Here is a 23,414-nt window from a genome sequence, read left to right on the forward strand (position 1 = left end):
AATGTAATCTGGAGATGTCCTGAGGCAGAGCCTTTGCTATTCAATGTGTGAGATTCTGGAAAAATCTCTTCATTGTTGCATCCTAGGGTTTATCTGTGTTAGCCTCTGGGTTTTAGATTATTTTAGGGCTGTCGATTAATCACAGTTAAGTGATTAACTCAAAAAATTAATGGATTAAAAAATTAATCATGATTAATTGCACTGTTAATAGAATACCAACTGAAATTTATTAAATATTTTTGGATGTTTTTCTACATTTTCAAATATAATGATTTTTTTAGAACACAAAATACAAAGTGTACATTGCCTACTTTATATTTTTTATTACAAATATTTGTACTGTAAAAATAAAAGAAATATTTTTAAATTCATCTCGTACAAGTACTATAGTGAAATCTCTTTATCCTGAAAGTGTAATTTATAAATGTACATTTTTTTATTACATAACTGCACTCAAAAACAAAACAACGTAAAACTTTAGAGCCTACAAGTCCACTCAGTCCTACTTCTTGTTCAGCCAATTGCTAAGACAAATAAGTTTGTTTAGATTTACGGGAGATACTGCTGACTGTTTCTTATTTACAATGTCACTTGAAAGTGAGAACAGGCGTTTGCATGGCACTTTCCTAGCCAGCGTTGCAAGGTATTTATGTGGTAGATATGCTAAACATTCATATGCCCCTTCATGCTTTGGCGACCATTCCAGAGGACATGCTTCCGTGCTGCTGATGCTTGTTTAAAAAAAAAGTGTTAATTAAATTTCTGACACTCCTTGGGGAAGAATTGTATGTCCCCTACTCTGTTTTACCCGCATTCTGCCATATATTTCATGTTATAGCAGTCTTGGATGATGACACATGTTGTTTTCTTTTTAAGAACACTTTCACTGCAGGTTTCACAAAATGCAAGCAAGTTCCCAGTGTGAGATTTCTAAAGATAGCTACGGCACTCAACCCAAGGTTTAAGAGTCTGAAGTGCCTTCCAAAATCTGAGAGGATCGAGGTGTGGAGCATTCAGAAGTCTTAAAAGAGCAACACTCCAGTGCGGAAAGAACAGAACCCAAACCACCAAAAAAGAAAATCAGCCTTCTGATGGTGGCATCTGACTCAGATGATGAAAATGAACATGCATCGGTCCACTCTGCTTTGGATCATTATTGAGCAGAAACTGTCATCAACTTGGACGCATGTCTTCTGGAATGGTGGTTGAAGCATGAAGGGACATATGAATCTTTAGCGCATCTGGAATGTAAATATCTTGTGATGCCGGCTACAACAGTGTCATGCTCACTTTCAGGTGACTTTGTAAATAAGCTGTGGGGCAGTATTATCTCCTGCAAATTCTAACCAAACTTGTTGGCTGAAGTAGAACCGGGTGGACTTGTAGGTTCTAAAGTTTTCCATTGTTTTATTTTTGAATGCAGTTATTTTTTGTACATAACTCTACATTTGTAAGTTCAACTTTCATTATAAAGAGATTGCACTACAGTACTTGTACAGTAACTCCTCACTTAAAGTTGTCCCGGTTAATGTTGTTTCGTCGTTATGTTGCTGATCAGTTAGGGAACATACTTGTTTAAAGTTGTGCAATGCTCCCTTCTAACATCGTTTGGCAGCTGCCTGCTTTGCTGCTTGCACGGTGGAGCTAACTAGTGGAGGCTTGAAACCAGGGTAGATCGGCAGCTCCCCCATCAGCTCCCTGCTCCCCTAAGTTCCCTGTGCAGCAGCTGCCTGTAGTTCAGCTGTCCCTCCCCCCACTGCCATGTGTTGCTCCTGCCCTCTGCCTTGGAGCTGCTCCCCGACTCCTGCTTGCTGTGCGGGCGGGGCGGGTGGAAGGAGGAGGGGAGGGAAGGAAAAGGGGGGCTAATGTCAGGGTGGCCCCCTCCCCCCTGTTCTTTCACCCTACTTACCCCATCTTCCATAGAGCAGGGAGAACACCTCGGGGTTCAGGGTGGAGGGCCGTCTCAACAAGCTGATGTAATTAACAAGGCAGTGTACTTAAAGGGGAAATGCTCTCTAACACATACTCCCTCCATTCCTGCTGCCTTATAGAGTGAGAGGGTTAACCCTTGAGGGCTCAGCCAATTGCTAGTTCATCATTTAGCAGTAAGGGAAATATTCCACCCTCTGACTCCTCCACCTCAACCAGGCTTCGCAATCATCATCACTGTGTACCAGTATTAAATTGTTTGTTTAAAACATACACTGTGTGTGTGTGTGTGTGTGTGTGTGTGTGTAAAATACAGTCTTTTGTCTGGTGAAAAAAAATTCCCTGGAACCTAACCCCCTCATTTACCTTAATTTTTATGGAGAAATTGGATTCGCTTAACATCATTTCGCTTAAAGTCGCATTTTTCAGTAACATAACTACAGCGTTAAGTGAGGAGTTACTGTATTAGGTTATAATAAAAAATAAATATAAAATGAGCACTGTACAATTTGTATTCTTTGTTCTAATTAAAATCAATATATTTGAAAATGTAGAAAACATCCAAAATATTTAAATAAATGGTATTCTATTGTTTAACAGTGCGATTAATCGTGATTTTTTTAATTGCTTGACAGCCCTAATTTATTTTCATAATCTGTGTAAGGTATGTGAGTTTTTCTGGGGTGTGAAGATTAGCTTTGAGTGCGCAAATATATGTATGTACTAAATAAACTACACTAATTCCTTGATGTGATTGAGCATTCCTTCACCTTCATCCCTTCAGAAATTATTGAGATTCCAAGGTAAAACTGTTAGTTACACCAGTAACTATTGATTTCAAGAGAGTTATTGTGTATTTACATTTGCGTAAATGAGAACAGAATCCAGCTGCTTTTCTTAGTATTATTGGTTTGTTATATATTTTGCTGGCAGCTTAATTAGTTGTTTTATGTTAACTGATTAGAAGCGTAAAATGGGATTTTCCTGAAAATAATCTTATGCTATATGAAATTGTTTTATTATATGTACTTTGAATATATGCATTGATTTTCTGTAATATAGGGAGAAAAGAAGGGATATTTAATAAAGGTCTTAATTTCCTGGGCACTTGTGTTTAAAATATGATCAGCTTGTATTTTTCAGTCTTTCTTTGCTAAGGAGGATACAGTGTGTAGGAACATTTATAAATATCTCTTTATAGTTGACGGAATTAAATTTGGGAAACAATATCTTTGAGGAAGTTCCAGAACAGCTTAAATATCTCAGTTCACTGCAAAAACTTCACTTGTTTGGAAATAAAATTACTACAATATCACCCACAATATTTGGTAAGTCAATGTCAAATCAAAACAGACAATTAAGTAATTAGAGTGTTTTTAGACCTAAACTATAATAATACATTATCTATATCATATATTCAGAGTGAACAGGATTGTTTGGTAAAGTGTGTGGTTTTTTTCATACCTGTTTTATAAACTTATTACTCTGTGTGGAAAATTGTAATGTTTGCAAGAAAAAGTTACCTGTTAATGCAGTTGTCAGTTTTCTTTATATGCCTGGTTAAATTAGTTATGTGACCAGTGGCAAGGGTGTTGGAGCCTTCCCAAAAGTCTGTGTGTGGGGGGGAGGGGCAGCAGGGTCCCCACCCTCCAAGGCCCTGCCCCATGCCAAGCTGGAAGTCAGAGAGGGGCTAGGAAGCTTTCCCTCCCCCGGCTGCGTTGGGGTTGGGCCCGGGCCAAAAGCAACCCCCTGCCTGTGTCTCAGGCCCCATGCCCAGGGCAGGTGGAGGGGCCAAGACTCCCCATAGCTGCCCATACGGCTCTCCTTGACCCGACTCCAGCCGGGGAGTGCCTTGGAGCTGCAACCCGGCCACGGTAAGAGCCGTGTGGGAAGCTATGGGGAGCCACGACAACCCTCCACCTACCCGCGGTGCAGGAGGCCTGAGGAGAGCAGGTGGAGAGTCCATGCCGCGGATCCCCACAGCTGCCTTACCACAGCTTTACCACAGATGGGCTACGACTCTGAAGCACTCCCTGCCCCCGGCGGGAGCCGGGTTGGGGAGAGCCACGCAAGCAGCTGTGGGGAGCCGGTGCAGAGTTGTGGACCCTCCACCTCAATCTGCCCTGGGCCAGGCGGGGAGCCTGGTGAGTGGGGACATGGCCTGGGAGCTGCTTTCAGCCCCCCCCGCACGAGGGCAGGTGAAGAGTTTGCACGGCTCCCATAACTTGGCTGGGCTCCATGGCTGCTGGCCTGGCTGGGGACATGGGACCTTGGGAGGAAGAGGAGGGAAAGGGGGTGAGGTTTGCCCCGTCGAGTGGGAGGGCCATGGCCCTCTGGGCCCCCCATTCCGGTGCCACTGAAGTGGTAACAGTAAGCATTAGCAACAATCTGACTAAGTTCTCCGTAACAACATTCTCTGAAATACTTACACACCTAAGCTTTGCCATCTCGGATAGAACTAGAGATGTTATGCCTTCAGTAGTTGCCTATGGTAGATATTTCACAAGGAAGCAAAAATTTCCTTGTCTGTTATGCAGGAGGTTAGAGTAGATGATCACAGTGGTCCCTTCTTGGCTTATAACCTATTAAGGCAGAGCTGTACAGCAAGTCCGAATGAAACCACCTATCATCATGGCAAGATTAAATAACCTCACAGCTCAAAAGTAAAGAAAATGTTCTAAAAAATCTGTGCAAAGCCAAAGTTTTCATACAGGTCTACTTTATAGCTGAATGAATGAATGAATGAATGACAGCTATTATTAACATCTATTTGCAAAAAAAGCAAGAAAGTAACTATGGTAAATCATAAAAAGAGGTGCGTGCCATGAGTATGCTATCTTTCTGTGATGAAATAATTGCACCCCAAAGTCAGTATACTACATCATTACCAACATAAGTTATGAAAGAACAATGATCCATTATCCTTCCAGTGTCTGTCTTCTGAAAGAATATATATAAAAGTGTCAATTTTTTTTTTTGTATCCGGTGTTGTTGTAGCCATGTTTGTCCCAGGATATGAGAGAGACAAGGGAGGCAAGGTAGTATCTTTTATTGGACCAGTTTCTGTCGGTGAAATAAACGAGTGTTCGTGCTACACAGAGCTCTTTTTCTGGTCTGGGAAAAGTATGCAGAGTATCACGGTTAACTACAGGATGGAACAAATAGTATAAGTAGTTAGTACATATTCTAAGGGACTATTTAGGATGAAGTGGCCCATTAACAGTTCTGTAGTCATAAAAGAGGGATTGCTCAGTTACAAATTGTTGTAATAAGCCATAAATCCAGTGTCTTTATTAAGATCGTGGTTTTTAGTGTCTAGCAAAGTTATGAATTTAAGCTCCCAGGCTTATTTTTTGAAAGTGTTGTATAAGTTTCTCTTGAGGATGAGGACTGATAGGTCAGGGAAAGTTATCGCTTTGTGAAAAGTGTTCACACTGAGGTTATATGGTGTTTTTTACTTTAATCATTTTCCGCCATGAGTTCATTTGAGAGCATAGTGACTGTCCGGTTTCGCCCACATACTTGCTATTGGAGCATTTTGTGCACTGGACAAGGTACACCACATGTTGTGATAGGTATGTATAGGACACAGGGATCCTGATAGGCGTATTGTGGGGGGTGTTGATCATTATAGCAGCTGAGATATGTTTGCAGGTTTTGCATCTGTTGTTCTGGCAGGGTCTGATGCCGCTTTGAGTTGATGTGTCCTGGTCTGTGGGACACACCAAGAAAACTATTATTTACAGCCAAGCACTCAGATATCACAGAATATGCTCAAAGGATCTTATATTTAGCTGTGACACTGTGCATAGCTTTCCCAGGCAGACCTGAAGAAGAGTTCTGTGTAGCTTGAAAGCTTGTCTCTCTCACCAGTGGAAGTTGGTCCAGTAAAAGATATTACCTCACCTTAACAAAATCCTAGTAATTTTACATTCCTTCCACATGCAAAGCTCCTATTGATTTCAATATAAATTGTGCATACTTAAAGTCTGCAGCAACTGTATGTTAATTTAGGGAAGTTAAACTTTACCCATCAGCTGATCTAGTAATTTGACAGGATATTCACCTGTTATAAATGCCTGCCTTTTAAGCACTCTGCAAGGCACATTGGGGAAAGTAAAGAGAGTAGATTGATAACCTGCAAGATGGGGGTTATTATGTGTGTGTCTAAGGAGAAGACCAAGAGGGAGTGAGTGTAAAGATGAATAAAAAATGTACATTTTATATTGATTTGGATAAGAATGTATTTCTTACAGATGGATTAGAAAAATTGATATTTCTCAATCTGAACAACAACAAGCTTAAATATCTTCCTCCAGAAATACACAGGTAATTTTGGTTATTATGTAGCTTACCCTGTGTTGGCTATATACTGTACACATTATACTCATGAACAGTCTTTGTGGACCTTAGATGCAGTAGTTGCCTATAGTTATCATTTTGACAAACCACTAATTTCAACTGCTGGGAAAGCTTCTGCTACGTTTTCATTTACAGTTGAGCACCAAGAAATAAAATCTGTAAGTGTTTTTTTGTTTTTAAAGTGCTCATTTCCCTTATATATACTCACTCTTATATAGTCAGGTTACCTTTTTGATACTTTTCTGGGAAGGGATGCAATATGAAGTCCTCCTCATTCTCAGGAATGGAATATAATTGTCTCAAAATACTTTTTTGTAAATCTTTTGAGAGTTAGGGTTCTGACTTGGTTCCCTCACACAGGCCTTCCTGCTAGTAATTCTACTAAATAAATCTTTTAAATATTCTCTCTGAACAGTTTGGCTTTTGTGTGTTATCTTTTAAAATATGCTGAACAAAATCGGAGCGGTGTACTGTTTCTTATTACCATCTATATCTCATTTCTTGTGCTTTAGTGAATGAAACTAGGTACAGCTATACTATTTCTTTCTAACTTTTATCCCAATCTTCTTTTATACCAAGAACTTTTCAAGAAAGCCTCAGCATGTTAAATTGTGAACATTATTGCAAAAATTAAACTTGTGAGATTAAGAAGCATAACCTGGGTTATGCTATTATTATGATTGTGCCACTTAGGCTAGGTACTGTATAGGAGGATGTCATGGTTTCTTCTCTAGAGATTTGCAGTCTAACAAAAAAAAACCACAAAAGCCCCAAAACCCAGACTAAAGGTGGGAGTTTGGGAGGGCTGAATTCCAGATGAAGAGTGGATCCCAGGAGAAGAGTTTTGCAGGGTCTTACAGGTAAGGACTAGAATAGGGGTCAGCAACTGTTCAGAAGTGGTGTGCCGAGTCTTCATTTATTCACTCTAATTTAAGGTTTTGCATGCCAGTAATATATTTTAATGTTTTTAGAAGGTCTCTGTCTATAAGTCTATAATATATAATTAAACTTTTATTGTATGTAAAGTAAATAAGGTTTTTAAAATGTTTAAGAAGCTTTATTTAAAGTTAAATTAAAATGCAGAGCCTCCTAGACCGGTGACCAAGACCCAGGCAGTGTGAGTGCCACTGAAAATCGGCACACATGCCATAGGTTGCCTACCCCTGGACTGGAAGTTTGAATTTGATGTGATGGGGAAGGACAAACCAGTGCTTTAGGAAGGCAAAAATATGCTTTAGGAATTATTTTGGGGAAGTTATGTGGCCTGTGATATACAAGGGATCAAAACTAGATGAACACAGTGGTCCTGTCTGGCCTTAGAATCTACGAATCTTTGAAGTCGAGGGATTCAAGGACAGGGGATGACTTAGATGGGGCAAAGATGAGGATCTCACTACTGTATTTTTTTATGAGCTTGAAGGATATTATGGATGTCAGAGAAGCTGGAGAGGATGAAAGAGGTCTTTTGTAAACTAAAAGTTAGTGTCATAAATATTGTGGAGGATACGCCCCCTTTGGCCTCTAGTTAGTCAAGTTTTTCTGACCAAGAAGTTCCTCTGTCTATTCTGTAGTTGGGTGAATATGTTGTGATTTTCCTAGTGTGATGGTGTATATTTTCTTTAGTGCATTTTGAACAGGAGTTATTTTACCACGTAAGCACATCAAAATGGTCTTAACTGTATAGAAAAAAATGTTCAGTATGTTCAAGAAGAATAACATTAAGTTGGAATGAAAAGTATAAAATCTTTACTAACATTTCAGTCACCCAAGTAATCTTATCCTGTCAAAACATACCCTGTTTCAGACACACAGGACCATGTTCATATGTGGTTGTAACGCCATTGATTTCAATGTTGAATTTGGCTCAAGATGTTTCCACATTGGAAAATGTTAAGAACCATTTTAGCAGAAAAGCAACAAATGATTTTAAAATAATCATGATTACATTCTGACATTTTTGTCTGATTTTCCTGTCCCCAGTTTCTTGATTTGCGTTTTCTGACCCATACATGTAGTTTGTAATTAATTATTTTTGTACCTTCAAATGCAAAATGTTCCATGTTGTTATGTACTCAAAATGGGAAGAATCTAGTGATAGAATCTTTTAAAAAAAAAATTGGAAAGAGGAGTAAGAGGAAGAAAATATAAGTTCAGGTTATATAAAGCTCTATGCACCAATAAGAACGGCCATACTGGGTCAGACCAAAGGTCCATCTAGCCCAGTATCCTGTCTTCTGACAGTGGCCAATGCCACATGCCCCAGCAGGAATGAACAGAACAGGTCGTCATCAAGTGATCCATTCCCTGTTGCCCATTTCCAGCTTCTGGCAAACAGAGGCTATGGACACCAGGCTGGCTCATAGCCATTGATGGACTTATCCTCCATGAATTTATCTAGTTCTTTTTTTGAACCCTCTTATGGGCTTGGCCTTCACAACATCCTCCAGCAAGGAGTTCCACAGATTGACTGTGTGTTGTGTGAAAAAAAAACCTTCCTTTTGTTTGTTTTAAACCTGCTGCGTATTAATTTCATTTGGTGGCCCCTAGTTCTTGTGTTATGAGAAGGAGTAAATAACACTTATTTACTTTCTCCACACCAGTCATGATTTTATAGGTCTCTATCATATCCCTCTTTAATGATCTTTTTTTCCAAGCTGAAAAGTTCCAGTCTTATTAATCTCTCCTCATATGGAAGCAGTTCCATACCCCTAATAATTTTTGTTGTCCTTTTCTGCACCTTTTCCAAGTCCAATATGTCTTTTTTGAGATGAGGTGACCACATCTGCACGCAATATTCAAGATGTGGGCGTAGCATGGATTTATATAGAGCCAATATGATGTTTTTTGTCTTGTCTATCACTTTCTTAATGATTCCCAACATTCTGTTTGCTTTTTTGACTGCCACTGCACATTGAGTGGATGTTTTCAAAGAACTATCCACAGTGACTCCAAGATCTCTTTCTTGAGCGGTAACAGATAATTTAGACCCTGTCATTTTATATGTATAGTTGGGATTATGTTTTCCAATCTGCATTAGTTTGCATTTATCAACATTGAATTTCATCTGCCATTTTGTTGCCAGTCACCCAGTGTTCAGAGATCCTTTTGTAGCTCTTCGCAGTCTGCCTGGGACTTAATAGTCTTGCGAAGTTATGTATCATCTGCGAATTTTACCACCTCACTGTCTACCTCATTTTCCAGATAATTGATTAATATGTTGAATAGGACTGGGCCCACTACAGACCCCTGGGGGACACCACTGTTTACCTCTCTCCATTCTGAAAACTGACCATTTATTCCTGATATAGCTAGATTAGGGATGGAAAATAGTAAACAGTTAAATGGTTAAACGGTAAGCATTAGTCTCACCAGTTAACCACCCTAACCGTTAACCCTAGCTCTGCTGGCTGGCCAGTGGCCAGCCAGCTAGAGTAACTCAAGCCATGATGGCAGGCTGGCTGGAGCAACGGCACCTGGCCAGCGGAAGCAGCTCCACTCCCAGGTGCGCCGGCCAGCTGGAGCAGCCCCAGCCTCAGCTGTGCCAGCTGGCGGGAACAGCCCCAGCGGCACCGGCTGGCTGGTCAGCAGGAGCAGACCTGACCCTAGCCACTGGTTGGCTTCCACGACTTGTTCATTGACTGCTGCAGGGTGAGCATGTGTGTCTCACGAACACACTAAGCCTTGGTCTACACGACAAATATATGTTGGTATAACTATGTCGCTCAGGGTGTGGATACTGACATAACTCCTGGTGTAGACAGCGCTATGTTGACAGGAGGGCTTTGTCCTTCGACATAGCTGCTGTCTCTTTGGGAGTTGGAGTACCTAAGCAGACGGGAGAAGCTCTCCCCTCAGCATAGGTAGTGTCTTCACTAAATGCTACAGTAGTATTGCTGCAGCATTATAAGTGTAGACAAGCCCGTAGCTTATTTAATATGTATTAGTAATAGAGTGGATATAAAAATAATATATGTTCGGAATTCAGACTGCATTTTCTCCTATGCTGTTAACATCTCTGGCCAATTCCTTTGTTTTTGGAACCTTTAATAAAAGCAAACAGTTTGTGATTAATTACTTTATTCAGATGGATACTTTAAAAATATACTTAAAACATTTTGGGAAAGATGTGGACAAATGGGAGAAAATCCAGAGAAGAGCAACAAAAATGATTAAAGGTCTAAAACATGACCTGTGAGGAAAGATTGAAAAAATTGGGTTTGTTTAGTCTGGAGAAGAGAAGACTGAGTGGAGACATAACAGTTTTCAAGTACCTAAAAGGTTGTTACAAGGAGGAGAAGGTTCTCCTTAACTTCTGAGGATAGGACATGAAACATTGAGCTTAAATTACAGCAAAGGTGGTTTAAGTTGGACATTAGGAAAAATGTCCTAACTGTCAAGATTTGGAATAAGCATTGGAATAAGTCCCCTCGGAAGGTTGGGGAATCTCTGTCTTTGGAGATTTTAAAGAGCAGGTTAGACAAACATCTTCCAGGGATGGTCTAGATAATACTTAGTCCTGCCATGAGTGCAGGGGACTGGACTAGATGACCTCTCAAGGTCCCTTACAGTCCTATGATTCTGTGATTGTATGAAAACCCTTAACAATTACTCACTAGGGTTAGCCCTTAACAGTTGACCAGCATAGAGTTCAGTTTATATAAATGTTACTGAATATAAAAGTATATAATAAAAAATGGAAGTAATCCATGTACAGCAAATTCTACAGTAAAAGTTTAAATAAATTGATACATATTGTAGACTATATATTAAACGTACCATGGCTGTACACTGAAATACTTTATTAATTTTGCAGGTTAGAAAATCTTGAAAACATGATTTTAAACAATAACCAGCTAGAAAGCATTCCTAAAGAACTATGTTACTTGCAAAAGCTCTCAGAACTCCATCTATCCCACAATTGTCTCATCACAGTGCCTGAAGAGATTGGATACATGACGAATCTCAGAATGCTGTGCCTGTCAAGAAACCAAATAGGAGTGCTCCCTGACGTGAGTAATGTTGTGCTTTCAAAGGTAGTATTTTCTCTTTCAGTGAATATGGATAGCTTAAGAAAGCATTTGAATAACACATCTTTAAGGATGGAATTTTCCAAGTGCCTTAGTGATTTGGATGCACGTGTCCCATTGTAAGTCATTTTAATGGGACTTTTATGACTAAGGCACATTTGATAGTGCTATTTTCTTGAGGAATATGGAGATCTCACATTTTATAAGGATTAATAGATTGGTTTTGTTGTTACTCAAAATAGGATCAAAACCTCATTGGTTAAATTAGAAAAGTAGGGGTCAAATTTTCAAAGGGCCCCAACTCAGCCTCTCTATGTTTGTGCACCTAGTTTTGGCCTTGCAGCTTCTAGGAAACTCAACAATTGAAATGTTCATGCTCAGAGCAGAGGAATTAGATGCTTAGCTACCTTATTTATTCACACATGCCATGTGCATGTACCAATTTAGGTTTCATAAACATCCAGAATTAGACTATTTTTGAAAATTATCCTGTTAATTCTAGAAAATCTGCAAAGAGGGCTGTAGTTGGAAACATACTATCTAGTGGCCTGTTTTTCAGTAATGCGGAGCAGTGTGTGGTTGCTCCACTAATCTCATTTGAGAATCAAGAGGAGATACAGGTGTTTAATGTCCTTGAAATCTCAGGGCACATTTCTCTATAGTGGTCCTCGCTGAATTGATAAGAAAGGGTTTGAAAGTAATTGTATAAAAGAGTGCAATAACATCCCTTACTTCAAGGAATCTCTTTACGTAAAGTCTGAAGCGATAAAGAACCAGAAGCAAATTCATTATATTCATTGTTTTGAGATATACTAGGCAGAGACTTAAATAGACAATGTCAGCTGCATGATTCCTCAAAATGACACATTTAAGAGAATATGTGATAGCTCTGTCACAGCTGGAAAGGATTCTACATACACAGGGGGAATGTGGACACCTCCAGAGTGTGTGTATTATAAAATAGAAACATAAATGTAAATATTGTTCTGTCTCTGTGGGTCAAATACATATAACAGCATTTCTCTCAGTCAGAGTTAGAAGGCTAGGCTTGCTTTGGTCAAATCTAAATAAAGGGCTAAAATGGGTTAGCTGTTAAATGTTAAAAGTCTAAACTCTGGCTCATTCTAGTCAGCTTCCACAGAACAATATAACCGCACATACTGGTTTTTCTCTTAACTCAAGCCCCCCCCTTAAAGACCTTTCTTGATTAGCCGATGCTCTAAGCCCCACTGCCTTTTGAAAATTTGGCCCTAAATGCATATCCATTGAGAAATTTCATTTTGCACTTATTGTATTTGTGCTTAGCTTTCATTTGTCATCCTGTCAAATTAGAAGAATGATAAAAGACATCTGTCAGTTTAAAATAATCAAACTAAATATGTATTTTTTGCTTAGCATTTTAATTACAAATTGCTGTATTATTTATGTCAGTAAGTGAGTGGTCTGCATCTTAAGTTCTCAGGAATATTGCATATACTAATCCTGCCCGTTTCAAGTACATTGTGTTTCTGATTGGAATTGTATGTCCTTTTCTATTACCCCGTGCTCAGCACCAGTGGACAATCAGTATGTGCATCAAGGAGGAGGAAATAAAATTTGGAACATTTAAAGCTTTTATGCGATGGAATTTGCTTTGTCTTGTTACAAAGAACATGAATATTAGATGTACATTGCACAATGTTTGTCTTTGATTTCTGTATTCACTTTGTGATTTGTAAAAACCAATCCATAAAATGAATTGAAGATAGCTGCCACAAAAGAAAATGTTAAAAACAGCTGTTAATACCATTGTATCTTAGCAGCTGCTTTCAGCTACTGTTTAAGTTGACACTGAAAACACTTAAAAAATACCAGCATAAACTAAAATCCTGTGCATATGTTTCCATCTAATGTTCCAACAGATGCAAGCAATTATCTTAAGAAATGAAAATTGAGTTAGATGTTGAGGGCTGGAGCCAATAGTAATTTTGAAATTGAAGGAGCTCTATTTAAAAGGTTTTTTTAATTGGAGATATGAGTCTGAGAAATGTGGATTCACAGGCTGCTCAAGCTCCTTATGTGGTAAACAGGAAAAGCCTTGATGTAGAGAAGAAGATATTGGCATTGTAAATAATTCAGAATGAGGTGTGAGGGAGGATGTGGGGGAGGGAGATAAGAGATCCATGGGGATTGTGAATGATAAATGCAGGCGTTATTTTTGTAATACCAAAAGAATGGATGCCTTCTTCACTTTTGTAATTTTCAGTTTTCCTCCTATTTTCTCTTTTATCTAGTAGCTCAGTCTCTCTTCGTCAGTACTGTTGCCTTCTGATGCCTGAAACTGCTCTCTCGTCTCATGGGGATTTTAACTTCACATTCACTGTTGTTGATATTTTTCAATTTTTATGACATTGTTTTCCCCCTCCATCTAGGGTCTTTGCCAATTGAGAAAACTACGAATTCTAGATGTAGCAGGGAACAAAATTCAGATTTTCCCAATAGCAGTAAGTATTATTTTCTATATGCTATCCTCTAATATGAAATTTCTGCTGCAGATCTATTAAATGAATTATATGGGCAGCCTATGTAACTTGTAGCGATTGATATCATGAGTTTCACAACTCATTGAGTGACAAGAAAAAAATGTGTAGAGTAGTTGCATATAAACCAAACAAAATCCAATTGGATCTAGCAAAGTTATGTCAACCACAGTAGCTGTGTCCTAAACATTCCATATAATAATAGCATTAATATACTTTTAATATTGTTAAATCAAGGAGCCAAAAGTTTCAAATTTAAAAATGTGCCTGGGACTTTCCAGTTGCTAAAGAATTTTTGTTTATGTCAAAATACAATCACACATTTCACCACAATTTGTAATATTCTGCACAGTATTATGTTAGGAGAAGTTTTACAAAAGGTCATGACTACAGTATTTTTATTTTAATGTTGCGTGTATTTAGTTTCACATCTGGACCAAGTGATCACTTGGAAAGGGGAATAAAGATTAATCTGTAACTACAAAGATGTAGGACAGTCCAAACAAAAATCCCACTCATGTGGTGGGCTTTGTAGACTGTAATTTGTATGTTTTTTTGTGTCTTTTGTCCTCTGAGAATTAAATAATTTGGTATACCACTAACCAGTACATAAGCGCTTTCTGTTGCATTGCAATCTTTGGTTTTGGCGTAAAAATCTTTTGTGTGTATTGTGTATGTGTTCTTTTGTGGCTGTTTTGAGTCATGCTCTTCTTTAATAGTTTGCCTTCTGATTCTTCTGGCACTTCTGAGATGGTGGGGGAATGAAATCCTATGGTTTCAACTACTCTAACTTTTTTCTTTACATTGTTAGTGCTATGCCTAAAGCATACATTATTTGTGAGTGGTGACCTGTTTTCCAGAGGTCATTGGAGAACATCTCCTTCCCACTAGCAGTCAAATTCTCGGCATTGTCTACTGAAAATTACCATGTTATATTGAAGTTACTGGAAATAAGGAAATTTTGCAAAAAAAAAAAATTGGTAGAGGTTTTTTTTAATTAATGTGTAGGTTTGAATGTGCACATGCATTAACATCAATAATCACTTAACAGCACTAGTAAATTACTTTATTCTGCTCAGGCAACAAAGTAATTTAGTAGTGCCCTCAGGTGATGATTATCAGAGGACCCATTTACAGCCTGGCATAGTTAGGAAACAGCAGGAAAGTTTATAACAAGAAACAGTGTGTTTTATACAGGACAAACCAAGATGGTTTGAGTTTATACATTTGGGGCCTGACCCTGCAAACCCTCACATGAATTATTCTGTACTAATGCAGGAAGCACTACTTGTTTTGCAGCCAAGGCCAAAAATAATATCAAAATTTTCCAAAAAAAACAATGCAAAGATGAGAGAGAAAAAGAATGGGGCACTGTAATAAATATGGGCCCTACTGTGGTTGTAGAATACTCCTGTTTCTAAGAATATAGCAGATTTAAATAGTAGTGTGCATTCTGTAACTAGGTGGTGCTTTGCTTTATGTAACTATGTACATGTTCACTCTGAATGCTTACCTCAGGCTGTATATAACTGTTGCTTAAATCTGTATCACTATAGTCTATTCTTACACATTTAATGCATATTTAGTGTTCAGTTGTGCCTGATAGGCACTGGCCTACTTTTTAGGCTAGGGTGGCACCTACTCCAGAGGAAGTTCCAGGAGGGATTGTACCTTAAGAAGGCAAAATCAGAGCTCCTTGGCAAACAGAAGGGAGTGCACCTACTGTTATGCTCTTTTCAAGGATGCAGCCTACTCCACTCTACATATCTGCCTAGGTTTTGCTGGCCAGTGGTGTTGGGTGGTTCAGTAATCCCAGTTCCTCTTTACCCTTTGGTGTAGCTTGTACTGTGATGGAACATTCCCTTTGTTTTAGTCAGTTCATGGATTGCAGTTGTGCCTAACTGCTGCACAATGGGGCAAGGAGGATCTCGCACTCTTCCCCATATTTTGCTAACCTGCAGAGCAGCTGGGAACAATCTGGCCATTTATCACACCTCTTTGGGTTGATTTTAATAGCAACCCTTTGGTAATCTGCTAAATGTTCACAAATTCAATCTTGCCTATGATCATGGATTTAGTGCTAGTTTTTGCTCTCTAGCTATTCCTCTAGTGCAAGAATCATTTAGCTACTTCAGTATATTTTCCCACAACTATCAGGTAATCTTCAGGGCTGCTGCACATTTTGCTGTTTCTAGAGTCTTGGTAGATCCATCAAAGTTGAATTTTGGCTAAGGATCTTTGAGAAAATAAGGATGGAGCAAAGGGCGGGCGGGGTGAATGGAGTAAAAATTCAGGGTGGGGTTAATTCACAATGTAAATGTGATCCTCTTCAGTGAAAAAAATATTATTTTAAGGGAAATTATTTACTGACTATTTAAACTTAATTTTAAGAGTCTGAACAGTTTTGTTCTGGTGACTATATGCAATGATTTTTTTTTAAGAGCACTCGGTGCAAGAGGCTCATCTCAGTTAGTTAGCATTTTCAGTACAGTATTCACAGACTAAATTACTTCTGCAACAATCATAGCCCTCCTAGCCATAACAAATAGTGCTCTTCCTCCATTACATGGATACAATTTATGTAACTGAACAAGGAATTCTGATAAAGCTGTAGCTTAAACATTAACAGCAAAATTAATCTAGAATATTTCAAGGCCTTTTTGTTTTCTTTTAAACAAAGCAAGTATATATAGGTAGAAATCTTTAGTGTATAAACATTCATTTTTTGCAGCAATATTCATTTCAAAATTTTATGACAAGGTCATAGGATTCTTTAGCAAAGTTCTTCAGCCACTGTGGGTATACTTTCATAAAGAAATTGAGAGAGCTGTGTCAGAGGAAACAATAAGCCCATACTAGGAACCCTTAAAGAGGAGATGCTCTATACCAGAGGTTCTCACCCTTTTTCTTTCTGAGACCCCCCCCCCCCCAACATGCTATAAAAACTCCACGGCCCACCTGTGCCACAGTAACTGGATTTCTGCATATAAAAGCCAGGGCCGGTGTTAGGGGGTATTAAGCAGGGCAATTGCCTGGGGCCTCATGCCACAGGGGCCCCTACAAAGCTGCATTGCTCAGGCTTCAGCTTCAGCCCCGGGTGGTGGGGCTCAGGGACCTGGGCTTCAGCCCCATACGATGGGGCTTTGGCTTTCTACCCTGGGCCCCAGCGAGTCTAATACTGGCTCTGCTTGGAGACCCCCTGAAACCTACTCGAGGCTCCCTTAGAACTACTGTTCTATATAACCTGAATCACGATGGTTTGCTAGGCTCTTTGGGACCACGTGTGATCAGAGTATACAGGTTTATTTTAACAGCTATACAGATGAGCTGTTCTTGTTTTCTCATGCCAGATTGAAATTTGAATGGCTCTAAAATCGCGAAGAAAGATAGAGCTCTTTCAGCTGTGCTTGTTACAGTTCTATCCCTGTAATTCAAGAAGGATTCCCATTACATCACGTGATATGAGATCAGACTTGGTGACATCTGTGTTCTGGTAGTTTAATTCTAATACAGCAAAATAAGATAGTAGAAAAGCTTTATTTAAATAGTCTAGTAATAAATATCAATGGAGCAAGTGGGGAAAAAATGTAAAATAGTAAATATCTAATGATTGAAATGTTGATGAATTCCAGCAGTTTAGGGGAAAATCTTCCCCTTTTTTCATTACCCATGTTCAGTCTATCTCTATATCTATATCAAAATGCAATGCAAGAGATAGATTTGTTTTCTGTGTAGCAGAACAGAAACCTGTCAGCCTTTTGTTTTCTATGTAAGAAAACAAAGACAAAACTCTAGAAAGTGCCTTTTTCCCCCATTGGGAGAAATGTTGAATCTTTTCTCTTCTATAAGTTTATTTCTCTACAAAAGCCCATTAAAAGAGTTTTTGCCCAGAAATAGTTTTGGCCAAGAGAGAGATTATTTAGCTTTCCTCTAGGTTTACTTGGTGAGCCATAATTCTCATGCCAGTGTACACAGTGTTTATAATGTAGGACATTTGCAAATTTCCATACTTCTTTAACTTTTCTAATTCTCTTTTATACAGCAAGATAGTTCCAAAAGTGTTTATTTTCCAAAATCTTCTAAGTATTTTCATAATTTTGTTCATGTTTTTATAAATGTCCTTTTCTGGATTTTTGTTCAATAGTCACTGGAATAGAACTCAATTTTTCAGATTTGTAGGACATTTCTTCTAAAGTTTCTCTGACAATGATTATTGATTTTCATGAAATACCTAAACTAGTGGTTCTCAAACTTCAGCAATCCCAGGACCCCCATTTTGATTTAAAATTTTTTTAGGACCTCCCCAAACCCCACACTCAGCCTCAGGCCCTGCCCTCACTCTACTCCTTCTCCCAAGGCCCCACCACACCTCTTCCTGCCCCTGCTTCACTCCTGCCCCGCCTCTTTCTGCCCCATCCCCACTCCTTCCCCTCCCTCCCAGTGCCTCCTGCACGCTGCTGAACAGCTGTTCCATGGCATGCAGGAGGCACTGGGAGGGAAGAGTTGATCAGCGGAGCCCACGGACCCCAGTTTGAGAAACACTGACCTAAACCATTTCAGTACCACTTTAGGTAGCTGGGTTTTTAGTAAGCTTTCTTTGTCCTGGAATATCTTCAAATTGTCTCAAATGAACACCTTTTGCGGACAACTTGTTCTTAAATGCCTGTACTTTAGGCTTGGCAGAATTTTTTTTTCTTTAAAAAATTAATGGATAATATTGATTATGATCAATTTCAGTTTTCACAGTTGCAGGAAAATAGGGGGTTCAGACATTTATCTGACAATACACATTGAGATTAAAAAGTTAAAGGCTTTATTAACTGTTAAAACACAAATTATCAACACCACATAACAAAATATACGAAGTAAATATCTTTAAATCAGCAAATTATATCTGTTTTGACTATTCATTCGCTAGATCATTTGTAACAAGCCTTATTCAAAATAAGGCTTGCCCTGAAATAAGGCTTTACATTTTTCTTAAAATAAAGTCATTACTCTTAGAAAAGGAAATAAGAATGAGTACCACTGATCTTATAATAGACTTTCAGATACTCTATTAAATTGTCCTTGAAGCTGTTAACTGAGGGAACAGGTTGTTATGTTCATTATTCCAGTGTGCCTATTATACGTTCCAACTATGATTCAAGAAAAGTATTTGTGTACCTGCTGTTCTATTTTAGTAGTCAATATGAATTAGAGAGATAAGAGCAGTATGATTCTTTTTTTAAATATAAGATTAGCAGATCATTCCATTTTTGTTGGTGAGGGAGCCAGAAACAGAATCTTTAGTTTTATGTGTTTTCATTATACACAGTGAGTTAAAATCATGTCGTGTTTTTGTTGACTTCCATGCATTTTTCCACAGCACTGTATAGTTCAGAAACAAGAATTTGTTAGGCATACCGTAAAACAAGTGAACAGTGAACTTAAGTTTCCGTGTTTGTTTAAGCCTATTTCACTTAGGCTTTCTTAGAATCCTAGACCACTTCTGAATAGTATATATGGAAGTGATTTGTCCAGTCTCATATCCTTTTTTTAACTTATTTATTTATTTAGAATTTTTTAACAGATTTATAAATTCTTGCCATATAAATAAATATCAGAGCCCGAACAATAATCATTACAATAGCAAACTTTTCCTTAGAGAAACTTTATACAGATCTCTCTGTTTAACCGAGAGTTACTTTATTATAGAATGAGCATCTTTACACTGTACGTGACCTCAGTCACATTCCAAGCAAAGGGCCTTTCACTTCACTCCTTACCTTGAGAGAGTATTCCATTGGGGCTGTTGAGTTGAATACAAGAGCGTCAGAATTAAATACATGTTGATAAAATCATTCCTATTTAACAACAGAGGACAGGTTTTTTAATCATTATTTTCATAATTTCCACTGTGTTAGATCTTAAATGCAGAGATTTTGATAATCTGTAACTATCATGTAACTTAAATAATACTCTAGGCACAAGACCTATCTTGTAAAACAACCAGTCTTGTTTGATTTACATTTTTATACTATTTATTAGTAAGAATAATGGTATATGTACTCCACTTAAATCTTGTATGTTTTTTCCAGCAGATGAGTATATTTCCTGCATTCTATACATTCATATTTGTTACATTTGTTTTTCTTGTTTAAATAAAAATAGCATTTGAAATTTTTGTTACCTTTTCTTACATAATTATACTATTTATTTATTCAAATAGATGGAGGACCTTATGCTGATGGAACTTTACTGTGAAGATAATCCATTGCTCCAGAAACAGCCTGTTTCTGCCATACAAGAGGAAGAAGTTTGGTCTCTTAAGGTGAGCAATGAGAGACTTCAACTAATACCTTCATAATTTTAAAAATTCAAGATTTAAAATAAAAATAAAGATTGAATAGTATTCTTGTCAATCCAACAATTCTAAACAGTTTCTGAATCTCTGTTCAGGTTATTCCTTCATGAACTACATGGTTTTGTCATATTTTCTTTTGCCTATAATATTTTTTGATCATAGCTGATTATAACCATTGTACTGAAGAATGTAGGAGAGGTGGAGGTGAAAAGTTTGAAGGGAGAACAGAAGAGGGCATCAGCATTTACTTAGCAACCTTCCATTTACATTTTCGTATTGCTATAAAACAAAATTCTGCCCTGACTAAGGGTTTTATGACAACAGCCTGGGAATGGCAGTTTAGGCAGTAACAGTAGATCGTAATAATCCCTTCCGGCCTAAAAAATCTATGAATCTGTAAAGAATCTACTTCCGGTTTGCCGTTATATGATCCTTGATTACTTGACTCAAATGCAGGCCAGATACTGAGCTTTAATCCATATCAGGTCCAACTCACTCTATGACTGCATCATTCATCTTTTTTTGTCAGCTTATTTTTTTCTTTGGAATTGTAAGGCTGCTCAAGGATGTTAAATGATAATATTGCAGCTGCTAATTCCAGCTGTTACCCAGATTCCGTTCACTTCTCTCGGAAGAAAACTTGGCTGTAGTGGTTCACGTGTTCATCGTCTCAGATAAAAAAATTTTAAGTACCTAACCTGTTTGCAAAAGTGACTTAGGCATCATTCATTTTAATTGAAAATGGGAATTAAGTTCCTCAGTCATGTAGGCACTTATGAACATTTTACCGATCCAGGCAAAAGTACTGTAATTCTTTCTCAGCCTGGACATGAGAGTGACAAAAGTTGCAGCTAGTACACAATTTGGTGGCTCATCTCTGAAGTTTTTTGTTACTAGCATTCTTCAGGAAATCACTCTTCATTTTACTACCACTGTTGCAGTTTCACCACTATTAACTGGTATAAACAATCTGCACAATTTTTGTCACTCATTTCTACCTATTTTGAGGTGCACTGGAAGTAGTGCAAAGGGATGAGATTTCATAGAAAATGCTGGTGTAGATGCCACCAAAGGACGAGTGCTCCATAACCTGTCATGGCATCCTCTGCATTACTGGGTCTAATTCATTGTTCTAATGTATAAAATCCTCAGTAGGCTAGACCTATGTTAACTCAGACTGCTTCTTGGTCAGGAACCCTACGCTGTAGCTACCCCTCACCAATTATCAGAACGTTGATACAGATTTGAGAAAATAGAAGACAAAGCCTTCTTAACCTTAGGTCCAAGACTGTAGGACGCCCACTTAAAGGAGATCACTGCAAGGCACATCTCTTTGCAATATAGCCCTCTAAAACCAGGACAATATAAAAGTTTGTGATATACACAAAACTAGCAGCTCAAGATTAAGCAGAACAGAGAGATGACATCATGCTCATGGGAGGAGACTTGATAACATCTAGATTAAGTTGGAGTACTTATTGCTCCAGGCAGCTTTTAATTGTATTTTTAATACTTCTATGGTGCTTAGATAAGGCAGTGCTAAGCAGCTTATGAATGTTGGTAAATAACCCTGAGTCAGCTTCAATGTGTTGGTACTAAATCTAAATCAAAGAGATGTTTGCTGTGACAAATATCTTCTTGTTTTAAAATGCTATTTGCAAAATCTGTTTAAAATACAAGAACATTGACAATTCATTAAAATTATTGTAATGTCTTTTTTGTTCTCAAGGATGGGGGAGGTTCTTACTTGGCATGCATTCCAGAAAACTCCCATTGATATCAGTGAGAATTTTGCTTTACTAAGAAATGAATGAACACAGAGCCAAGATCTTGGGATTTGGCCCCAGTGGCACCTTTTACACAGTCAGGAATTTTGTTTTTGATGAAAGCACAATATATTCAAGACTAAAGCAAGTATATGATTTACATCCATACTCTTCTTGTAGGTAAGATAAGATTAATTTGTTTTTACCTTCAACAAGAGCAGGTTCTTTGTGGTGGAACCAGTTAATAGACAAAGAACTCTACAGTTCTGTGTCACTGAGCAGTCAATTCTGCATATTTGTCAATTTATTGATTTAATTTCTATCTAATTACAGTATGTAAAAATTAATAATTTACTGTTTTCTCATGCAAACTGTGCTGGATCTGAGGTTTTTATGTAATAATTAGGGCTGTTGATTAATCACAGTTAACTCACGCGATTAACTCAAAAAAATTAATTGTGATTAAAAAAAATTATCATGATTATTTGCAGTTCTAAGCACACTGTTAAACAATAGAATACCAATTGAAATTTATTAAATATTTTGGATGTTTTTCTACATTTTCATATATGTTGTATTCTATGTTGTAACTAAAATCAAAGTGTATATTTTTTATTATAAATATTTACACTGTAAAATGATAAACAAAAAAATAGTATTTTTCAATTCACCTCATACAAGTACTGTAGTGCAATTTCTGTTGTGAAAATGCAACTTACAAATGTAGGTTTGTTTTTGTTATATAACTGCACTTGAAAACAAAACAGTGTAAAACTTCAGAGCCTACAAGTCCACTCAGTCCTACTTCTTTTTCAGCCAATCACTAGGAGACAAACAAGTTAGTTTACTTTTACAGGAGATAGTGCTGCCCTCTTCTTATTTACAATGTCACCAGAAAGTGAGAACAGGCACTTGTTTGGCACTTTTGTAGTTGGCATTGCAAGTTATTTACATGCCAGATATGCTTAACAGAAGTCTTAAAAGAGCAACACTCTGATGCGGCAACTACAGAACCTGAACCACCAAAAAGAAAAACAACCTTCTGCTGGTGGCATATGACTCAGATAATCAAAAAGGAATATGCATCGGTCCGTACTGCTTTGGATTGTTATCATGCAGAACCTGTCATCAGCATGGATCCATGTCCCCTGGAATGGTGGTTGAAGCATGAAAGGACATATGAATCTTTAGTGCATCTGGCTGTAGGGATATTAAAGAGGGTACTAACAGTGATTCCCCCAAGTGACAGTGACCCCCCAGTTTCACCAAGTGCAGAGGTCTTTTAGTTCTTCTATTGGGGCTTGTGGGCTCCTGTCTGTAGAAAACACTGATTGTATCTGTCCTATGAAAGATACGGTATTACTATATAAAACTTACAAACAAGTTAATTGACTTTGTTCTTGAAGTAAACACTATGCTAGCCTTAAGCTGTAATTGATACAATGTAAACAAACAGACTCCCACC

The 23,414-nt window shown here is 38.0% G+C and overlaps 1 protein-coding gene across 1 annotated transcript in view; it reads left to right on the forward strand.

Moving 5' to 3' along the window:
* The window catches only part of LRRC69 (leucine rich repeat containing 69), a 40,180-nt gene that overhangs the window by 1,490 nt on the left and 15,276 nt on the right, over positions 1-23,414 (forward strand). Inside the window, exons 2-6 of the mRNA XM_050941502.1 lie at positions 3,131-3,257; positions 6,186-6,258; positions 11,105-11,300; positions 13,730-13,801; positions 20,049-20,150. Of these exons, the coding sequence (XP_050797459.1) occupies positions 3,131-3,257; positions 6,186-6,258; positions 11,105-11,300; positions 13,730-13,801; positions 20,049-20,150 (570 nt within the window). The remainder of the gene's footprint in view (positions 1-3,130; positions 3,258-6,185; positions 6,259-11,104; positions 11,301-13,729; positions 13,802-20,048; positions 20,151-23,414) is intronic.

This window comes from Gopherus flavomarginatus, chromosome 2 (genome assembly GCF_025201925.1).
Source record: "Gopherus flavomarginatus isolate rGopFla2 chromosome 2, rGopFla2.mat.asm, whole genome shotgun sequence".
NCBI lineage: Eukaryota > Metazoa > Chordata > Testudines > Testudinidae > Gopherus > Gopherus flavomarginatus.